This window comes from Quercus suber, unplaced genomic scaffold, assembly GCF_002906115.3.
Source record: "Quercus suber isolate HL8 unplaced genomic scaffold, Cork oak 2.0 scaffold_127, whole genome shotgun sequence".
NCBI lineage: Eukaryota > Viridiplantae > Streptophyta > Magnoliopsida > Fagales > Fagaceae > Quercus > Quercus suber.
The window spans coordinates 404352-426510 of NW_027069590.1; the positions used below are offsets into that span (position 1 = coordinate 404352).

At 35.6% G+C, this 22159-nt stretch overlaps 2 protein-coding genes across 3 annotated transcripts; both read right to left on the minus strand.

Moving 5' to 3' along the window:
* Window positions 1–6456: 6456 nt before the first annotated feature.
* On the minus strand, window positions 6457–9013 carry LOC112008485 (RING-H2 finger protein ATL57). The gene is made up of 2 exons (XM_024040811.2): window positions 8491–9013; window positions 6457–6800 (listed from the first exon to the last, which is right to left on the minus strand). The coding sequence occupies exons 1-2, from the start codon at window positions 9011–9013 to the stop codon at window positions 6457–6459; spliced, it is 867 nt and encodes a 288-aa protein (XP_023896579.2).
* A 2398-nt stretch (window positions 9014–11411) lies between these two features.
* LOC112008492 (CBBY-like protein) lies at window positions 11412–22153 on the minus strand. 2 transcript variants are annotated; one of them, XR_002882569.2, is made up of 12 exons: window positions 21858–22153; window positions 20135–20184; window positions 19949–20012; window positions 19482–19530; window positions 19299–19367; window positions 18561–18622; window positions 15248–15328; window positions 14588–14742; window positions 14381–14465; window positions 13068–13211; window positions 11700–11914; window positions 11412–11554 (listed from the first exon to the last, which is right to left on the minus strand). XR_002882569.2 is itself a non-coding variant. In XM_024040819.2 (11 exons), exons 1-11 carry the CDS (start codon window positions 22139–22141, stop codon window positions 11812–11814), a joined length of 1146 nt encoding a protein of 381 aa, XP_023896587.1. In that variant the 5' UTR covers window positions 22142–22153; the 3' UTR covers window positions 11412–11811. The 2 variants fall into 2 exon arrangements, 1 of the variants encoding a protein (XP_023896587.1); XM_024040819.2 differs by having other exon boundaries at window positions 11412–11914.
* Window positions 22154–22159: the final 6 nt, after the last annotated feature.

The window sequence follows — 22159 nt, forward strand, 5'->3', positions numbered from 1 at the left end:
TTTGTAATTTTCTAATCTTCAGGGGTCAATTGCAATGTGTTGATGGACATTATTGCAATCCGTAGAAGTTCAAATATTTTCCTGATATGATTGAGAAAATTAAGGAATAATTTTGGAAAAAGTTTTAAGATAAGTCAATAACGTTCAAAAAAAGTTATTGATGAATCCTACGGCTGAAGATTAGGATCCCTAAGGATCCCATGTCCAATCTCTCTCTAGGGTTTTAGAAGTCTTAAATATAAATAAGATTTTTAAAATATCATATTAGTCGTTGGCCATCAGAATTACTGAATGATACTGCAGTTTTCTTAAAACTCAAAAGAAATAGAGAGGGAGACATGAATACCTTGGGAGGCAACATGCTTGGGTCGCTAAGAGAGATACGCAATTTGTTCTATTTAGAATCCATGGTTGTGTGGTACAACGATCTTTAAATGAAAATATAATTCTTTTGGTTTTATATTGCTTCCACAAAAGTTTTCAACTTTATCACATGATGTTTTACTAGTGAAAACCTCAATAAAGTTGAAGGAAAACCAATCATGATTGGATATGATATCCTTGTTATAGGAGCGAAAAAATACCACATACTTCAACCATATTTTGAGAGAGTATGCTTACTATTGAAACTTATGAGCATCAATTTTTTATGACTTAAGAGAGGTTATTTTGAGAGAGTGTGTTTATTGCTAAAGCTTTCAAGGCATTAGATATACCTGAGACTGAGAAGCTGAGACCAAGAGGCTAAGAAGACTTAACCCATGGTGGAAAGAAAGTGAGGCGAGGAAGCAGCGGTGTCATGGTATGGTGATGAGGTGGCGACAACAACAACTAGGGTTAGGAAGGAGAATGGAGAGTGTGGAGTGGAGAAAGGAGACTAGAGAGACTAGAGAGAATTGAGACTGAGGTTCTGAGACAATGAGATGAGGATTGTGGCTAAGTCTAAAAATATGTGGTCTTATGAAGTGGAACTGTGGAAGACGTTTGAAACTCTATTTTGATTTGAAATTTAACCGTTCTGATTTGATTTTGATTTACTTGTACGTTTTAGTCAGCGTGTAAGTCTTAATAAGTCAGTACTTTAGTCTTATCGCTTCAATCTCCACATTTTCTCCTAGAAAGAACCAAAAATAATAATTTAGAAGAAAAAATCTGAAACCTTCGATTGGGTTTGGTTATACGGGTTTTAATCCCACTACCGAACAGAATATTAGTTTTTTTATTAGTAGAAGACCCTAATCCGACTGGCCATGGGCATCAGGTGCACCCACTAAGCACCAGGTCGATTGGATCCAATCAATTTGGTTTGGTCCTTGACTAGCTGGACAACATATTTATGAAGTTACAAATTGAATCATCCACAAGTATGGTGAACAACTAGTAACTTTTGATTCTTCTATACCTTATTATCAGGGACAGACTCAGGGGGGCCAAGGGGCCTGGCCCCCGCTCCAAAAAAATTTATTTTTACCTATTATATTTTTCATTTTTGTAGTTGACCCCCTTTTCTAACCTTTAAACTCTCCTTTGTTAGGGTCATATTTTCTATGTATTAGTTTATCTTTTGACAAAATGCACTTTACTTGTAATTAGGTAGATTTAAGATGGATTTAATATATCAAGAAGTGTGTTTCTCAAACATCACAAGTGGTATCATTAAAGACATGAAGATTGAACCAAGAAACAAGTGAAAAAAAGCTGAAATAGTGAACCTTGTACCTAGTCTTGACACTAGCATCTATCGATACTTAATGAGTAATTCTTGACATTAAGCTTGACACCTTTCAATCTATTGAGCTTCACAAATCTAGATTCTCAAATCTAAATTTAAGCCCACGATGACTTCAATTGTTAGGGTTTCCTTCACTAAACCTCTAAACTATATAAAAGTTTTATATTAAAGTCATCAAGACACAGAGACTCAATTAGAAAACTCATACACTATGTGAGAAGCAACTGCGCTTTTGTGCACTTTAGAGTTTTGTAACCAAGTAATTCCAGATCTTCAACGTGCTTTGAAGTGAAAAACTTTGTATTCAACAATAATCAATCAGTTGTTAGGAAGTCAGACATGTATAGGGATCCATGCAAATAGGAAGAAGTCTTTACAAGATCAAGTCCAATCGAAAATTGGAGTAAAGGTTCAACTATAGGTTGGTATTTTGGGATAGTCTAGGGTAGTAGAAAGATTCCTTATACTTGTAAATGCTTATTCTTGATTAGTGGATTCTTGAGAGTAGTGACCTGAAATTCACCCAGTAAGGATTTTGCCTTGCCAGAGATTTTTCAAAGATATTTGGCGTTCAATAGAAATTATGAAATCAAGAAATTAAGGTTTTCATAAGCTAGGGACATGATAGTGATATTAATCTAGTCCTAGTGGCTCATGGGAATATAGTATGGTGGAAGGACATAGATATAAAATTGTAAGTAATGAGACCTTATATGTAATTCTCTAATCTTCGGGGGTCAATTTCAATGTGTTGATGGGAATTATTGCAATCTATAGAAGTTCAAATATAAAATTTAGGAATAATTTTGAAAGAGTTTCAACCTAAGTCAATAACATTCAAAAAGTTGTTGATTGATCCTACAATTGAAGATTAGGATCCCTAAGGATCCCACGTCCAATCTCTCTCTCTTAAGAAAAAAAAAAGATTTTTAATTATCACATTAGGAGATGGCCATCAAAACTAGACATGGCAAAACGAGTTAGAATCTCCTGACGTGGCCCTAAAAATACCTAACCCGAACCCAAATATTTTGACTCGAAGCAAAAACAGTTTGACCCATAACTCAACCTGGTTTTTTTGTGAGTCAACCTGACTCGACCCGCGATCCAAACCATTTGTTTAAAACTTTTTTTTTTGGGTAAAAAAAAAATTAAGACAATATTAGTTTAATGGTATGTTGTGAACTTTAAGGAAATATTTGAGACCTTCACATAATTGCATGCAAATGAATTGAAAGATGAATGGTTGAGGCATTTTGCAATAAGTAAAGATTTTTAGATATAAAATAACCAAGTACATGCCAAGATAATCTAGTTACAATAGAGTTAAAAACATATATTTAAAATTATAAACACGTATGAGAAACACTCATAAGTGTGAAAAGACTAAAGCCAAAGTATCAATGAAATTAGCATAAATAATGAATGTTTAGGCCTAATTTTTTAACAATTCATGTCTAAAATAAATGGATTATAAAAATAAATTATGATACTTTCTAGAGCGTGTGTTGTTTAACATTGACATGATATTCATAAAAAAGATCATGTATAAATAAGTAAACAGTCAAACTTTAATATATATTCTCAAATTGAAAGAAAGTGCTAACCACAATTGATAATAGATTATAAAATTAGTTTTCAAGATTATAAATTTCTTATATAATTTTATTCTTTGTCAAATTAGTTATCCAATAAGGCATTTGTAATTTTGTTTTATATTTTGGGATGTTGATATTATATAGAAATGAAATTTGTGTATTTGTTTTACTTATTCTTCGTACTATTTTGTTTTGGTTATTAATGTTGGGATTTGTATAATTTTAAAATTATTGAACAAGTATTAATTTGTTAAACTTGGCTCATTCTTGATATGAGTGGGAAATTCAAAATAATACATTGTATATCAGGTAATTTGCTGCGTGAATTTCCAAATGGTAAACACAGGTTGTTTTCTTTAAAAAAAAATAAAAAATTTATGTGAAAAATATAGATCAACCCAACCCAGCTTGACCCGCAACTCAATTGACCCGATATGTTTTCTAACGTGCTTAAAATGACCCATTTTGACCCGCAACCCGATTGATCTGATCCGACCGTTTGCCATGTCTAATCAAAACTACTAAATGATACTTGATGGTGTATTATAACACACTAACTCCAAACTCGTCCATAGAGGTCTCCAAGGGAAACAGCAAGAGAAGCGAACGAAGAACTGCATGATAGTGTGCTTGTCCAAGCTTAGGTGATTCGTCCAATGTGCCTGGACGAGCTACCCACACTCTAGGTTCCCTATACAAGTTTTGGATGAGCTTTTCATTTTGCTCGGAACACGAAGGGGTATAATTTTCACTAGTGACAATTATGGAAAACACCCAAATAATGTAACTTTCATAGCAGTTATGGAAGTTACCTCCGAGCCTTCCGAAATTCCTTAACAATAGAAGCAGTTACAAAGCAAATAACTATCCCAAGATGAGTGCTATGCAAGCATTCACCAATGATAAGGTAAGGGATCTAGACATTTTTTCCACAAAAAATTTAAAAAAAAAAAAAAAAATCTCAAAAACGCTTCCTTTTTACTTGGAATTACAAACCCACTGACTTCACCATCGGAAGATTCTTGGTTGGCCTCCACCGGTCTCCTTTGATTTTGTATTTGCTTTTTCATGACTCAGTCTTAAAATCATCAACGCCCGAGACTTTCAGCCTACTGATTTCCAAGAAATCATCAATACTGAAGTCATCTGAAAACCCAAAAAAAAAATAGAGAGAGACATGAATACCTTAGGAGGCAATAGGCTTGAGTTGCTAAAAGAGATACGTAATTTCGTTCTATTCAAAATTCATAGTGTTATGATACAGCGATCTTTAAATGAAACTACAAATTTTTATTTCATATTGTTTCTGCTAAACTATCAGTTGAGGCACTGGTGCTGCTTATAAATGGAATGACCTTCACAGCTTTGTTCTCCTCAAACTCGCTGAGACAAATCGCGCAGTCGATCTAGTACTTCGCATCCCCACGATAAGAGCAAGAATCATGGTGAGGTCCATTTTTTTATTCTTGCCCTGAGAAGAGTTTCTTGGCAATCTGTATCTGCCAAGTCGGTAGTCTTGGCCTTCACTCACAATCTCACAGTATCAGATGAAGACTATTATGAGCAAATTACGCAAATACAAATTAAGAGAAGCTCAATCATGTAGCCAACAAAAGCATAATTCGAATAGCTTTAAAATGGGTTGTTGTGGATAGGTGGCATTGAAGGTGCAGCTGTTGATGACGTGGCATTCAAAAACGAGTTGATAATCACTGTATTGGGTTGATGGAGCAAAATTGAATCATGTATTGTCTCTCTGTTGTGTAGAGCAGTGGGTTTTTTCCTCCTTTTCTTCAACAGTAGAAGATGTCTGTCCCTTCTACAGGGAGGAGAGTTTTGTATTAGGTTTTGTCTTGTTTGTTATTTTGTCTCTCTATGGATATCAAACATGTCCATGGAGCTTGTGGGGTTTATTTGTTTTGGGGCTGGGGAAATAATTGTCCTTTTGAGAGGAGTCTACTACACTTCCTAGGTCAGCTAATATGGAGGAATTCAGGCATGCAGTTGGATATGAGTTTTATGCCTGAAATGAGTGCACACGGTTTTTACGAAAGGGATTTTCCACTCCCACGGAAAGCCTTTTGTGATGCAAGGTGGAAACCGGCTGCAAGGGAATCAGGTTTCGTAGAAGGCAGAAAATCCAGTTTCAGAGGGGCAAACGAAGTCAGTCCATGCCCAGCTCCGGTGGTGGCCAGTCCAGGAGCGGGTTCATCGGAAAGTATCAAGGACGTGATTTATGTGCCGGGGTTTTATGAGGAAAAAAGCGGCAACGCAATGGAGAAGAAAGCAGAGATGGCAGCTCATGGCGGCAAGGGAAGATTCAGTCGCACCACTACCAAGTACGGCGATGTCTGAGAAGAAAGCCGAAGCGATTGGAAAGAATAATAACGGCAATTTAATGGAATTAAATGTGGGAATTAATGATGGAGAGAGGTATGTGGCTGAGAAGTTTCAGATGGATCCGCGCTTTATGGAGGATTTAATGCACAATCATAATTGTGCCTTAGTCTCACAGTTGGTCTTGGTTCAGAATTCATGTATATCTAGTCCAGACAAGGAAACATTAATGGCTTGTTTGGAAGTTTAGAGAGGGAGGAGAGTAGCGGGGAGTAGAGGGGAGGGGAGTAGTGGGGAGGAGAGTAGAGGAAAATGATTCCCCTCCACCTTGTTTGGATGTTTTTAAAATTAGTAAGGGGGAAGGGAGTAATTAGCCCTTCCCCTTGTGTAATTTTGTTAATATAATAAGGGTAAATTAAGTAATTTACTTGGTTAATAGTTTATGTACTCTACTCTCCCTCCAAATCTCTCCAATTTGGGGGAATTAAAAATGGGGAGCTAGAGGGAGTTGAAACCCCTCCAAACCCCTCCCCCTCCTTCCTTAAAAAACTTCCAAACAAGGTAATTAGATTACTCTCCCTCCCTCTACTCTACTCCCCCTCCTTTTTTAAACATCCAAACAGGCCATAAAGGAAGGCAACGGCAATCCCATTATCACGGAAATAAAGGCTGGTGAGTCACAATTTAATGCCAACTTAATTCCCTCATTAAGTGACCAACGTATGGGAATATCCATTGGTCTAGCCCACTTTAATTCCCTGATCACGTGCAAATCAGCTGAGGTTTTTACTATGAGAATATCCATTGGTAACCCGTGCTCCTCACCCCAAATGATGAAAGTTGATGAAAGCTCATCAAAGTTAATGATGGAGGCTGTGCATCAGCCCCACCAATCACCATGAGTTGCCTTATGTGGGACTGTCGTGGGCTTAGGAACCCATGTACAGAGAATAAACTTGCAGATTTGGTGCGGGCGAAAGATCCCTCTATCGTGTTTTTAGCCGAAACATGGGCAAATGAAGCTAGTCTAAAAGATAGGTGGAGGAAGATAAGCTGTGAGAATATATTCATTGCCCCAAGATCAAATTTGGGAGGTGGATTAGTGTTGTTCTGGAGATCGACTATTGATATAACTGTGGAGAATAGAAGATAGGGCAGGGATTAGAGTGATTATTCAAGATTGCCAAGGAAGGGCTTGGCACACGGTTGAAATCACCCTTCTCCCCCTAACTGTCTTGGAGCTCGAAACTTTGGCTACATCGAAGATTCTCTAATTAGTTGCTGATCTGAGTTTGAATGATGTCATCCCAGAGGGAGATTCAGAGAGGGAGTGATTCCATGGGGTAGGGTGCGTTATAGTCTATAGTAGGGAAAAATGGTTGTTTAGCCTAAATTGTTGAACTATGTACCCAAATAGTCTCCTCTTCAAACTCTGTAACAAAACACCATTATTTTGGAACTCAATAAATATTACTAATATTGAGTTCTAACTAAAAGTTGATATTAGTAATATTGAGTTCTATGTAAAATTTTCAAATAAGTTTAAGTGACAAATATACAGAGAACTTGATATCAGCAATATTAAGTTTCAAAACGGTGGTATTTTGTTATATAATTTGAAAATGAGACTATTTAGCAAAATAGTTTAAAAAATAAAACTATTTAGCCATTTTTTCCCTGTAGTGGGCAATGATCTCATTCATAGGTTTAACTGTTTAACTAATAAAAAAGATCAGAATAATGAAAATAATTGACGCACTTCCATTGGATGTTCAAATACAACCCTCTAATATATCTCGCTTTATTCTTAATGAAGCATGAAAGCATAATCGCACAAGCTAGAGTGCCAATTGCACAAGAGAAAGAAGTGTTGGGTCTCAAATAATATTGTCACTAATATTACCAAATTTAAATAGCAACTACACATAAGAACACAAAATATTTACATGTAAAATCATTTTTCCTTTAAGAGAAAAACCACAGGACAAACTTTGAATCAATTTCATTATTATTAAATCAATTACAATGTCTCTTGTGTATGTCTCACGGCTAAAAAAAAAAATCTCTTTTTTTTTCTTTGCTCTTGTACATACTCTTTTGTGTTTCACAGCTAAAGAAAAACCTTCTTGTTTTTCTTTAATTTCACATATATTAATTATTTATCTAGAAGGCAGTAACACTGCTCTCTCCTCTCTTTCTTTTCTTCTTCTTTCTCTTATTCACATAGCTCTCCTTGGCTATCTTTTCAAAGGTGGTAATACTTTGCTCTCTCTTCTTTGGTTATCTTCCAAATGAAAATTTATCTTTTCTTTTATAAACTAGAAATATATTACTTCTTTAACAAGATTTAGACTTTACTTTCGCACTAAGGAATGGTATTTCCTTCCAAACCAAAGAAAATCAAATTAATTTTTTCTTTTTCAACTAAAATACCTAATTGACTCTCCAAGTCTCAAAAAAAAAAAAAGAAAAAAAAGAAAAAAAAAACCTATAGCATGGTGAATAACAAGTTACTTTTGATTCTTCTGCGTACATCTTGGTATCTTACATCGGTAGTGTAAAATTAAAGCACAAACTGGATGTGAAAATAGCGTAAAATAGAAAACGATTAGTAATGACTGTATACTGTCTATATACGTGTGATATAAGTGTAAGCTTACACTCATCAGAAACTCGACCTTCTTTAATTTGCAACATAACTCGAACTACTATAAGCTTGAACAACTCCTGTTCCTCCTCACACTCTCTCGTGTATCTCTATACACACGTCATGACTCCGCGACGTCGATCTTCTTCTTTGATCATCCGATCGAGTACTCACACCCCCACGGCAAACCGGGCAGGTCACCTGCACCGAAAGCCACTTGTTGAGGCAGTTCGGATGAAACACGTGCTTACAAAACGGAATCGCCTTCACGTCCTCGTTCTCCTCGAACTCGCTCAGACAAATGGCGCAATCAACCTGGTACTTAGCGTTGTCTCCATGATAAGAGTAGACGGGCAGAGCAAGAATGATTGCGGGGTCGAGTCCATGATTTCTATGAACCGACCGCTGAGGCTGAGAAGAAGAACTATTATTATTATTTCTTGGCCATAGGTGTCGTCGGTAGTCTCGGCCCTGAGTCTGAGCGGTCTCAGAATTATCGTCTGAGTCGTCGCTGGGCTTGAACCTGGTGCAAAAGTACCTGATGAGAATCCCAATTATTATTATGAGGGCTATAAAAGCGAATTCTGCAAGTGGGTTGTTGTTGTTGTTGTCGTCGTGGCTGGTAGTGATAGGTTGTGGCAATAAGGGTGGAGCTGCCCATGATGAGGTCATGGCTTTGAAAAACGAGGTGATCATCATCGTTGTAGAGTAGTATTGGGTTGTTGAAAGTGGAGTCGAAGGCTTTGTTTGTAGAGAGGGAGAGAGAGAGTATCGTTGGCTAGCACTTTGGGGGTGATGCCTTTATTTATATAGGCCTGGTTAAGGTGAGGTCAAAATCGAATAGGAGAAGGTGTCGTGGCAAGTAAGATAGGTTCTCCTTGGTGGGCCCAACACAGTCATTGAACCTAATTTCAGTAGTGGGCCAGTTTGAGGATTTAATTAGGCAATTTTATTTTATTTTTGGTAGAAAAATTATTACAATTGGATTTTGATAACGTTACAACCTTGTTTCAGGATATATTTTTTTTTTTTTAATTACAATTGGGTTTTGATAATATAATTGAACAATTTTTTAAACTTGCAGAACCCTTTTTAAAGTGATTTTTTTTTCTACATATTATATTGAGAAGGAACAACACAGTATATTAGTTATTAATAATTTCATCATTTAATATTTATGGTGATGATATATTGTTTTATTTTTTTTTAATTATGGTCAATGACATTTAGTTTTTTTTTTTTTTATATATATATTTTTTATACAAAAATATAAATTCTACTCTAGCCTAATCTAAGTGTATATGTGTATGAAAACTTCCTCCTGAAACTTGAACCCCATGCCTTGTTCCCCACACTCCACAAGCACTTATACTTGTGGAGCAACTATCGCACCAAGAGTGTGCGGTGGTGAAGTAGAATATTTGAAGTAAAGAATTTTCAAACGGCATTAAGTGTCATTTATGCTTATGGAACAAACTTGATATTTTTGAAAAGTTTTGTTAGTAGTTAGTATTAGCCCAAACTTCAAGACGGTGTTTAAATTATACCAAAAAAAAAACTCACACATGTTTATATTTTACCCCCAAAAAAACCCTCTCTCTCTCTCTCTCTCTCTCTCTCTCTCTAGAATACAAATCCTTGTCTCACTTTTAGCTTGTCATGTGTTATTACATGGAAAAAACACAAATCACAGCAAATCATAAACACACACCCAAACACAAGATGATTTATGGAGAGGAAAACTCGTAATGGGAAAAAAACTCTCTAGGACTCAAAACTAGAAAATGAATCTATTAAAGATAGTTGCGATACAATACACTTACAAACCCTTCTAGTCTAGATGTACTTGTCTCTGAGCACCCCACTCTTGCTATCAATCGATTGCACTAGCCCTTCTCGTACTAGAACCGATTCCGCAAGTTGAGATGCCAATTGTAAATCCAAGTAAATGGATACTTCAAGCCAAGGCTATTTGAAGGTTTAGGGATGATCTGTGTGATGGATACTCAATTGATGGCTCACAAGACAATTTGGAGTAATAGCTTAAAGTTCTGTCTATTTGGTGCAATGTGTATCATGTAAAAACTCTATACGCCGATCTCTTATCACACATCCTCTGCAATTTATATATTAATTAATAGATTTTTTTATTTTTTATTTATTTTTATATATATGTTAGAGCTGAAGCTTTGATTACTGGGGTCTCTCTCTCTCTGAGCCCAGACTTATTGTGGCAATCCAATAATTTTATTATTTGAATTAAGGGTTATATTATAAGACTTATATGATCTTATCAATTGTTAGAATTTTTTTAAAGAATAAATCACGATTTTTCTAGGATAATATTAAAGATTTCATTAAAAACTTTCAGGCAAAAACTTGCCAAACAAAAGCTAAGATAAAAAAAGAGCACAAGTATTACTAGTATCTACAATTGGATTCAAAAAAGCGTAATATTTGTTATTTTTTTAAAATTTGATTTAAAAAAAAAAATGATTTATGCTGTGCTTGCTCTATTGAATTCATTACATATCATGGTTCAAGTGTTAAAAATGAGTGTGCTTTACTAATCCTTTTCAAAATTCAAAAAGGTTCCCATGGAAATAAATCCATGGATTATCTATCAAGTGTCTGCTCAATCAATTGTTTATTCGGAATGTTAAAAAAGATTATGTGATTCTCTTTTGTTAATATACACTTGTACCACCTCCCTCCCCCCCCACACCCCCCCAAGCAATGCTATTGAGCCACAATGCCCTTGACATTGCCCAATCTCATTCATTAGCTAAAATTATCCAAGGAACAGAGTTGAAATCAAATTTTGGTTATCACAGAGGACCTGCATGTGCAGGAACGTTCCATTTTGAAAACATTGTAATTGCTTCTATTACATAAGCCTTGGGCGTGGAGGCTTTCTATTCTTTGCTTTCAAGGTTGCAAACAATGTGCATAAGCAAATCCTGCACATATCTCAACAGACTAGATAGATACATTCTTGTAGAGACATGCTCAAGTATTGTAGTAGTGCAAGTGGAGTTATATTATGGTTCAACTTAATTATATTTATGTCAAAAGGAGCTCATATATACACAGGACATCACAAAGAACAAACCTCCTACTGAAAATCTGTTTTCCATCTTGTACTATTCCATTGGTATTGTCTGAGATGGCAAACTCAAAATCTCAACATTGAAACTTACATTTTGGACATCAGCGAGGGTTCTGTCACCTGAACAAGCTCTGCAGAACAATGCATTGATAAAGTTTAACAATCCACATCGTTTTTTACAATTGAACTCAATAGTCTAACAAAAAAGAAAATAAAGACGTGATGTAGAGGGTACACCAAAAGAAATACAGATTAAGATAGAACTGAATGACATACTTTCAGCCTTAACACATTTGTCTGAGACAAGGATGTTGCGGTTATCACACTTGTAGACAAAAATAAACAGCTAAGATGAATGACTAAGGTCACAGGAACAAGTACTTGACTATCAGGACCATTTCTTCTGACATAGTTTCGAGATTGTCAGGTCGGCACCTCCAAATCCATCCATTATAGCTTTTGCTGAATGGAACTCAGCTCTTGAGGTCAAACTAAAAAAAAAAAAAGCAATGAAAAGAACAATTAATATAGCAACATAGTTGTAACATTTTGAGAACATTGGAGTGGCAAGTAATCTAATGGGGCTTAGCAACAAGGGGTTGACAAAATGTTGCAAGAATAACATCATAGTTAACGCAGCTATCCATCACAAAATTTCATGTTCAAAAAAAAAAAAATATATATATATATATATATTTTTAAATATTTATATTTAAATAAAATAAAATAAAAAACAGGGTAGCCAACAACAGAGCAAGCTACTAGACAGCCAGAAATAAAAAATTCTATTCATGCCCAGTTGGTTACACCAAAGATTTTCCATCAACTACCGGTCCAAAAATCTCAGGTCTTCATGATATTTTGCACAATAATACATCAAAATGTACACATGAAGGATGATAACAATGAAAATAGTTAGGTGGTGAATCGGAGTGGTAGGCAGCCCCACAGTGGGAGGGGGAGCCTCGGGGTAGTAATTACATACCCCATGCAAAGTGTTCCATAGAAGACCTTAAAAGAAGTTCAATGCATGTTGGCAGCCTTTGATCGGTCGTTTGCTTCAGCTGTAGTGAACTCAGCTCTTTAAAATGGAATTGAAGCAAAAATAGATAATTGAAATGGTTTTTTTTTTTATTTTTTTATTTAATCAAATTCTGTTAACAAATGTAATAATTAATGAACTGAGCAGGACTCTAAAAACAGATTAAAATCTTTTCCTGATTGAAAATAGTGACTTACAGTTCTACAAGAAAGAGACATAGATAAAACGTAATTAATTTAAAAGTAAAAGGCTAATAACTCTGAGAGGGAGCTGTGCAAGAGAGGCTCATTTTTCTAGGATCTTCAAACGGACTCCTAGCATTGATTCATTCTCAATTTCCATTAGCAATATCTTTGCAGCTCTAGTAACTCATGAAATAATTCTGTAGGACTAATGAATGGGCCTCCAATTCTTTTCATATGTACTAGATTCCAAATATATCAATCTCCCATTGAGTTTCAGTTTATGACTGAAAATGTGTCATTATACCAAATTGATATTGGAGACACCATGCTCAGCACAGTAACATTGAGGTGGGAAAAGGAAGTGAAGAAAGCATAAATTCAGATCGCTAACTCTAAGATTTAGAAACAAGCCTTTACCTGCTCCGTAGAACAATGCATGGCATGCCTATTCGCTCAGCTCCAGCAACTCCAGTTTGGTTTCCAGCAATAAGGACACAATTTTGGAAAGGTACCCCTGCATATTCTGCCCCAGCACGCAATGCAGCTACAGTCTTCCCTAAGCTGGATAAGTCTCCCCAAATCAGATAAAACTTTGGACCACCATAAGAAAACAAGAAACTAATATATGATCATTAAATGAGCCATCAAATGCTTAAAAAGTGTACTCACTCACAAAAGAAAAAAAAAAAAAATCAATTATGCATAGGCTCTCAAGAAATACCATGCCCCCTAAGTGTTTATAAATGTAAATGTATTCAAAAGACCAAGTGTGTTTAGGAGAAGGTAATATGAAAAATCAAATTAGGGCAGGACAGGGTAAGATGGAACATAGTAGGCAAAATGGACAAGTAATGAAATATATTAAACTGAGGAATACTTCTTATGTTTTGATTTTTAAGTGGGAAAAAAAAAAAAAAACCCTACTTAACTGGGAATGTTAAGGGCCCGTTTGGTATGTTGTTCTAGTAACATTGTTTAAGTATTGTGGAAATATGTGTAAACAACATAACCAAACAAGCCCTGAACTTCCCAAGGGTAAGCGGTGGGAAGTGAGTATTACCTTTTCAATAGTACCATGAATACCCCTAATTAATTTAAAGGAACAAAGACAAATACAAAGGATAAGAAAAAACATTTCTCGTGGAAAAGCTAATATCCCTTATACCCAACCACGAGAAGGAACTTTTAATCCATGTCTCACCACCTATATTCTCATCTCTTCTCTTCCATCATTACACCTCTTATCGTTTGTTATCTACCTAAATTACCACTTTTCCCAAATGTTTAAGTTGTTAGGAAATGATGAATTTTTCATCATTTAACCATTAGTCACTCCCTTTCATGTGTGAGCCTAGACACTCCCATAAAACACATACCACATCCCAAAAAAAAAAAAAAAAACCCAGAAGTTTTGATTTTCTCCCAAGATTCCATGCCAGCTGACTAAGAAGGAAGAGAGACCATCAGAAATACATTTCTATGCACCTTAGCTGAAGTTTTAATAATTATGCAAGTGTTAAGAAGAACATAAAATCTAGCACCTCAAAATCTACTGAAAAACAACTTCCAAGTCTTGTGTAAGCAAAATAAAAGCCAAATGTAATAAGTCCTAATTTTCTTCCAGTGGTCTTTCTTTCTGAACTCAGCCATTATACAACAAAAAGAACTGGCTGACTGCGACAGATTGTGGTGAGCATCAACAAATAAATAAATAATAGGAACCGACTAACCTTTCAGATGAGCCAGTATCAATCTCAACACTCAACTTCAGCACGGAAGCAACATCTTCTGCTATTTTTTGTTTTTCAGCCGAAACTGGCTCAGGAAGAAAAGAAAGAAAAAAAGAAGCCCTTTAGTGATCAACCTTCTGTGCTTAAAAATGGGATAAATTGATGATTGAATAAACGCATGCCAACCAACTCGGGATTTATAATTACCAGCTTTTATTGCTTCCTTAGCAATTTGCTCATCCGAACCCGAAGACAGTCCTTTATTAGTAACAAGTTGACCATAAAAACTCCTTTTAACTTCCTCATTCCCAACGATCTTTACTTTGGAAATTCTTTCATGGCCAAGCTTTTCAATAATTGATCTAACAAACAGTTAAAAGGAAATATTAGCTTGCTCCTATTCTGTTCATAGAAGCATAAACCATACTGTAACTCAATAGTAAGTCACAAGGGTCAAGGATATAGAAACTGAATACCAGGAGTTTCTTCAAAAGAGAATGAACTCCTGTGCATTTCTACATATAGAACAAATATCTATAGCATGTAAAAAAAATCCACTACATCAAATAAAGGGGAATGTAATGATCAGATTACCCAGCCTCAACCAACAGTAGTCAAGCCAGAGTTAAAGCTGAGTCCCTCATGAATTCAATTAAGTAAGATTACCTAGCTTCACCTACATGAAAGCTTATTATCTAACTCTTTACTTTGCACTAATGTCTTCAGGTATGCCATGAATACCATGTAAGTTGTCTCATTTCAAAATTGAATTACATCCCAAAAGGAAATAATGAAATATGCTAATGTGTTTACTGCATGTCCCTGGATTTTTGAAGAAGCATCTGAGAAGTTTAGAATATAGCATACCTGGCAATTTTATCCCCACTTTTACTGTATGCTGTTACTATGACCAAAGGTATTCCTTCATGATATGCCTCATCTATAAAGCTGCAAAGAGAAATTGCACGTAAAGGTATAAATTTTTATTGAAATAATATTACATGAGAAAGAAGAAGAAAAAAGTGGGGATAACTGAAAAGTATCACAAAGGAAAACAAATACGAAAGTTGAAGCAACTCAAGAATAATCATTTTATGTATCTTGCTACAGTTTTTGTAACATTTTAAGTGCAGTTTATTTGCCAAAAAATTTGGCTCATCCAGGGACTATTGCAAGCCACATCATTTTCCTGTCATTTCTCTAGCTGCTGACTGTTGCAGGACCTGGGACCTATGCTTATTCATTGTCTTGAATTATACTACTATTTTATGCTTTAGATAATTTTCGTAAAATCAGAAATAGGAAATAAGGTTGAATATATATATATATTGAGAATCGAAATAAGGAAGAAGAATAAGAAATAAGAATGATAACTATTTATGCAAGCTTAAAATCATTATCTAATACAACTTTGATCAGGGAATTATGTATACCCTTTAAGGTTGGTTATATTATGATGGCAAATTTTCTGTTGACAAGTATGCAGTCAGGCAGTACACATCTGTCAAAACCACATCAACTTTTACCAGTTATGATAATGTGTATTTTAGTTGCAAGCATACCTTTGGCTCATTGTTCACATATGTGCCAATTACTGCAAATGGATTGCGAAATTTCCAAGTGGTGGCTGAACACAGATATCTAATTCTGCTGATTAACTTGTGTATTTAGATGATACATCAGAGCAAGTAAAGATTGTAGTATTGGTACCCTATCACCAAATTTAGCTAGTCAATTAAATTGATTTTTTTGTACTGAAAGACCTCTCTGTGTTCCAAATAACACTTCTCTTACCAAAGTAAAGAACTTTCTGTATCACTAACATCTGAACAGCACAGTCAATCGTCCTCTGACCAAATGCCATTCCTCCTTGTTGGCATTGGGCCTCAATTGATGTGATCTCAACCCAGCCCAATAGGTTCACCCATTAGTAGGCAGTCCATTAGGGTTATAGGAAATCCTACTAGCAGGGCAAATATCTATGGATGTGTGTTATGTTCAGAGAGGCAGCATACACAGTAATATATTGATTTACACAAAACATAGAGATTAACACATAATTCTTACCATAACTCTCTCTCTCTCTCCATGGGGTTCCAGAGTTCCAGCACTATCACCTTGGATCTTGGTTTGTGGAATCTTTATGTGATTCTAGTAATCATATACTTCCAAAAAGTTCATTTACATTGGAGATACAGTGACCATGGAGATAGTATGGGTTATGAAATAGCCACAAAGATCCTCTATTCTGTTGCATCCAAGCATATTGTAGGATTCGTTTGAATCCATGCATAAGGTACAAGCATTAACATCATTTATAGATCCATTCTATGGATGTGAATAATTTTTTATCTATATTTGAGCCACTTGGCTCATTTAAGTCCCTAGAAGACCCCAATGGACCACAGTTGAGAAACCACATGGTTTAAGTAGTATTTTAAGCTTGTGATGCATTTTGTGGGAGTGAATGTGCGTGGAAATAAAATGGGGCACACTGAAACCTAGAAAAGTTTAGTATGGTCACTAGTTGGCTAGGCCAAACTCCGTGAGATATCAATAAAACTACTTAAGCCTTGATGAATTACAAAGACTATCATACATGCTGCTGCTTTGGTAAAATAATTGAGGGAAGGGATTCCTAAAAACCCTTAGAGCTGCATTTGGTTGCTACCCTTAAAGTTATGGTAATGCAATTGTTTGGCAATATAAAAAATCCTTAACAGAGAAAACACACATAATTGTTGCCAAACCACATCAAGTTTGATTTTCGTATGAAAATGGTCATGGAACACATGTACGAGTATGTTTAATTTAAGCATTTTGCAGTTGACCATTAAATTTATATTGTTGTCCTTGTTTAATCTACATCATCATAGCAAAACTGAGTGTTGGTAGCCAATATAATAGCAGACAAATTCTCAATGTGACAAGGTCGATGGTAAAAAAAGGTATGTCACAAAAATTAAATTGGCTCACTCAAACAAAAGATCACCTTTGACACTCAATAATGAGCAAAAACAAGACCTAATATCTTTTTTTGGTTGGAGGTGGGCACAGTATTATGTAAGACCTTTGGCATTTTTAAGCAAACAAAGATGAGGAACAATTATTTTCATATCACCTTAGCTGCGCTAATAGGAGGCCCATTAAGTAGTATCATAAGCAATGTGCATGATCTACCTATAATCATGTAGCCTGAGGGAAGCCATATTCAAGACTTTAATTAGGCACTCAAGGAGAGTGACCTAATGGAGAAGTTGGGTTAGATGTTGTAGAAGCAACTGGACTAAGATTTTGTATGGTATGGAAGAATCCATCAAGACACATTACTTTAGAAAGGAGAATTCTACCATAGCATGCAACCATACTAAATGTGCAAGTTAGCTAATCAGTCCCACAAACTATTTCCCTTGTATGAGAAAAGCTGTTGGATGAGAGAGACGCATGGACTTGTAGTTTCTACCATATGCAAGTTGAAGAATGTTGGTATTGGACCTTCATCAGTGTGGATCCAACCTGGCCTAATACGAGTGCCCATTAGTAGGCAGCCCATAATGGTATTGGAACCCTAACTCAAATGGTGTATGTGTGTGTGTGTGTATATATATATATATTAGGGTCCAGCACTGTCACCCTAGGGCTTAGGTATGGATTCATAGAAGCCCTATGTAGTTCTAGTAATCACATTCCATCAACAAGTTCATGAATTCATATTAAACAGCCTACTCCTAGTGGTACATCCACAGTAACAGATGACAAATATCTACATGCAGGGAGCAAGGGGAAATCAATTCATGACAAATAATTCTGTATCAAGATCTGTCTTCTGAGCTTGATGTGGAGCCTACAATTAGTAGCAATATCATATGTTGAGGGTTTTCAGCTCCAGGTGCATAAGGTGAAGCATATTTTCCCCAGATTTTCATTTGAGTTATATGTTGCATAGCGTAAATATGAAGATATATGTGAAGTCGGAAATCAGTGCTCAAACTAAAAAGTCACATGTATCACCAAGCCAGACATTGTATCAATCCATACCTAGGTTCCAATATGGGAAATAATAGAGGCCTATGATTTTAAACAGGCAGGCCTTTAAATTTGAACAGGTAGTTAATCTGAGGAGAATTTAAACAAGTCATAAGATGCATATTTTTCATTTAAACAAGAGGAGACAACTCACCTTTCAACTCCAGGTCGTAAAGGTGAACTTTTTGACATCACAAATTCATCCAATGCATTCTTCTGCCAACAATTATCCAATTGTAAAACAGCTTGTCTCAACAATTATGAGCATCTACATCCTCAAAGGGGAATTTAAATAATTGAATGATCAACCAAGTAAGCTGAAACTGTAAATAGTTCAATGACAAGCTTAAACAATCCAAACAAGAGTTCTAATAAGAAGGCACAACGCAACTTTCCAAACAAGAATTTTGATATGAAGTCAGAGAACACTTTTTGGATGGAGAAATGACACCCAACTTGAAGATAATCTAAGAAGGAATAGCACAATGTAAATCACAAGGACTAAAATTATTGCCAGGTCAAGTTTTAGCTGTTTTTTTCCCCTCCTTTCTTTCTTCCCAAGCATCAGATATGCTTTCTGTGTTTCTTACTATAAGAATTGCTTCATTGAGTTTGGTTTGGGAGAGGGGGTTTGTACTCTCGGTCGTATGTACTAGCTAAAATATTGGAATATATATATATATATATCATTACATCCACATTTATAAATATAATCAAATCAATTATGTATATGATTTTAACAGTCTATAATTGCTGTTTCTGATGTGCAACTCTTAAGGCAAAGAAACCTATTAAATGAACAACATACTAGGATTGGGACGTGTATCGGGTAAAGGTAAAAGTTAACTGAATTATACCATGACTGGATTAATTAATTGTAATATAAAGAAACCTTTTCTCGCAGAACACTTTTTATGAATGGTCCCCTCTCATTTGTAGGCAATGAAGTAGGCCAACCAATCTGTAATAAGGTAAGAGGTAATTAGGCAGATGGGGCAAAAGACATAGCAAAGGCATGCTCAGAGAGCTATCTATAATCTTTTCATCTTTCAAAGTCACAGGAAAAAGAACTAACCCGGTTAAAATACAGATTTAGCATCCTTTCCTCGTCACCAGAACACTTCCTGGAAAATAATTACATAATGCTTTACAAGAAAATAATCACATTTATATGTTAAATCAGCTACCCCACTGCTTGCCAAATTTTAAATACACATTTTCATGTAACCATCAAAAACTAATATGAAGAGGAAAATTGGCACACTGAGGACAGGTCATTTGACACACAAAATTGACACGTCATATGAGCCCCCAACAACATTAGTGAAAGTCAGTACATATGTTATATCTGGATGTATGTACACCAAAACCAAAGTTAGACCTGGCGGACAAAAGCTAGCATTGAAACAAAAGCAACAGAGTTCCTTGTACAACAATCTGCCAATGATAATTTCATGTTCCAAAATTATCCATTCCACATAAAGAATATATCCCATTAAGACAACCCATAGTAAGAAAAGACACTGTTAAATGACCTCACACCTCACAAGGTCCAAATACACAGGTTCACTCCAATTTGCACAGTCAAGCCCAAGCTTTCGAAATGCTGATAACATCAAAAAGAAAAAGAAAAAGAAAATTAAACTCATAAACATGTATGGAATATGGTTACTGAAACATTAAATTGATCATTCTATGCAATACACATAATTACTGTGTCTACCGCACCTACATTGAAGGCTTGGCGATTACCCACACGATAAGCATCCATAAGAACCCTGAAAAAAAAAATACATTAAGATTTTAAAAAATGCAAGTGAAACAAATACGTATTATACAGATTTGAAAACGGAAAAAGGGAGGGTGTGGACACATTACAGGCAAGAGGAAAGAAGTTGGCATAAGCAACACCAGAAAAACAATAGTAAAGATCACCCATCTAAACAAGTTCATGAAAATAACACAAAACCAGCCAACATCAGATGGGCACTAGTATTAGAATTGTTGTTTATGAAATTGAGATCTTTACTATTGAAATCTATATAATATAATAAGCCAATTTGGGGAAAAAATAGAGAGAGAAAACCCTAGGTTATCCATAGACTAACCCTAGGGTATAGTATAACTTAAACCCACAGTACAACTACTTCAATAGTAGTATTACTAGTAGAATGAACCTAGACGAATATCTCTAACATCCCCCCTCAAACTCAAGGGAGAAACTTGAGGACACTGGAGTTAGGATAGGAAGTGTTTCCATGTAGGAGCAAGTAGGATCAGATCAAAAATAGAATGGATTGGGCTTGACATGAAATGGAACATGCAAGATGGAAGGTGGCAGTGGTAAATGAAGACAGTTTGCAATGGATGGAGGCCAGAAGATAGCTATTGTAGCCAGAGGAAGGCTGCGCCAATGACCAAAGGACGGTTGCTATGGTTGAAGGATGGTTGCATCAGCATCAGCGGACAGAAAACATCGGCAGAGAAGCAGTGATAGCAGGATGGCATACGTGAGATATACATTGGCGGGAACGATGGTCAGCAACAAATGATGGCCGAAGATCTTTTGGCAGAGAACTAGTGACAGGAGGATAGCATATGTGAGACATACACTGGCAGGAGCAACGATCAGTGACAAATGATGGCTGAAGGACAAGGACACCAATGACCACAGGAGAGTGGCACCGTCAGCTGAAAGACATTGGCAAAAAAAACGTCGCAAAGAGCCAAGTTAACATGTTTCAGCCTTAGAGGCCTACATCCACAACAAAAAGCCTTGGAGAAGCTAAGTCATTTTGGTATACAGTAATAGACATTATAATGTAATAGTTATTCTTATGGTTTAGTTATTTTGTAGTAGTTTAGTTATGTTTTTATTACAAGGAATAGTAATTTCTTATGAATATTTCCATTACAACACCTTTTATACCTAGTAATAAAGATTACTATTTCTGTCATAATTTTCATTAGTGTACCAAACGTGCCCCTACATATATGCTATTGACATCATTGTTATACAATTAACCAATTGGGGATATATAAAGACTAAAGAGACCAACCTAGGCTATCCATATATGCATGCTATTCTTGCCATACAAGTTAATCCTGGGTTGTAGTATAAGCTAGACTTGTAATCAAGTACATTAGTACCCAGACAAATATCTCTAATAATTAGAAAAAACGAATAAAAATGAACACATAAAAACTATCACTAGTAAATTAGTAAAATATCAGAACACAGCCAAATAATCATAATTTTATTTATTTTTTTAAACTCAATGCCATACCCATTATTTACTGCATAATTGAAAAAGAACACTAGTCTAGAATCAAACGGAACAAGGAAGCATAAAATACATAGGATGATAGCATCAGATAAAACAGAAATATAAGACAAACTATACATAAAATTAAAAGTGCATAGACTAAGAATTAAAATAAGACAAATTACCCTTCGACTTCAAGAAGAACAGCGAGTTCCTGAGATGGGTTTGGATTGTCGGAGCTGGAAAGTGAGCAGAAAGCAATGGGGTGATTGAAGTGCAAACATTTTCCAGGAGAAGAGAAGAAATCTCTTCTTCTTGTTCTAGGGAAAGTGGAGGAAAATGGGAGAACCAAATAGGGGTTTCTCCTGGGCGCGTATAAGCAGCAATATCTTCTGCTATTGATGACGTTGTTGTTGTTTTTGTTTGAAAAGCACAGAGAGTTGAGAATCGAACAAGAAGCTGTTTCCATTGGCAGTTGGTTCTGTTT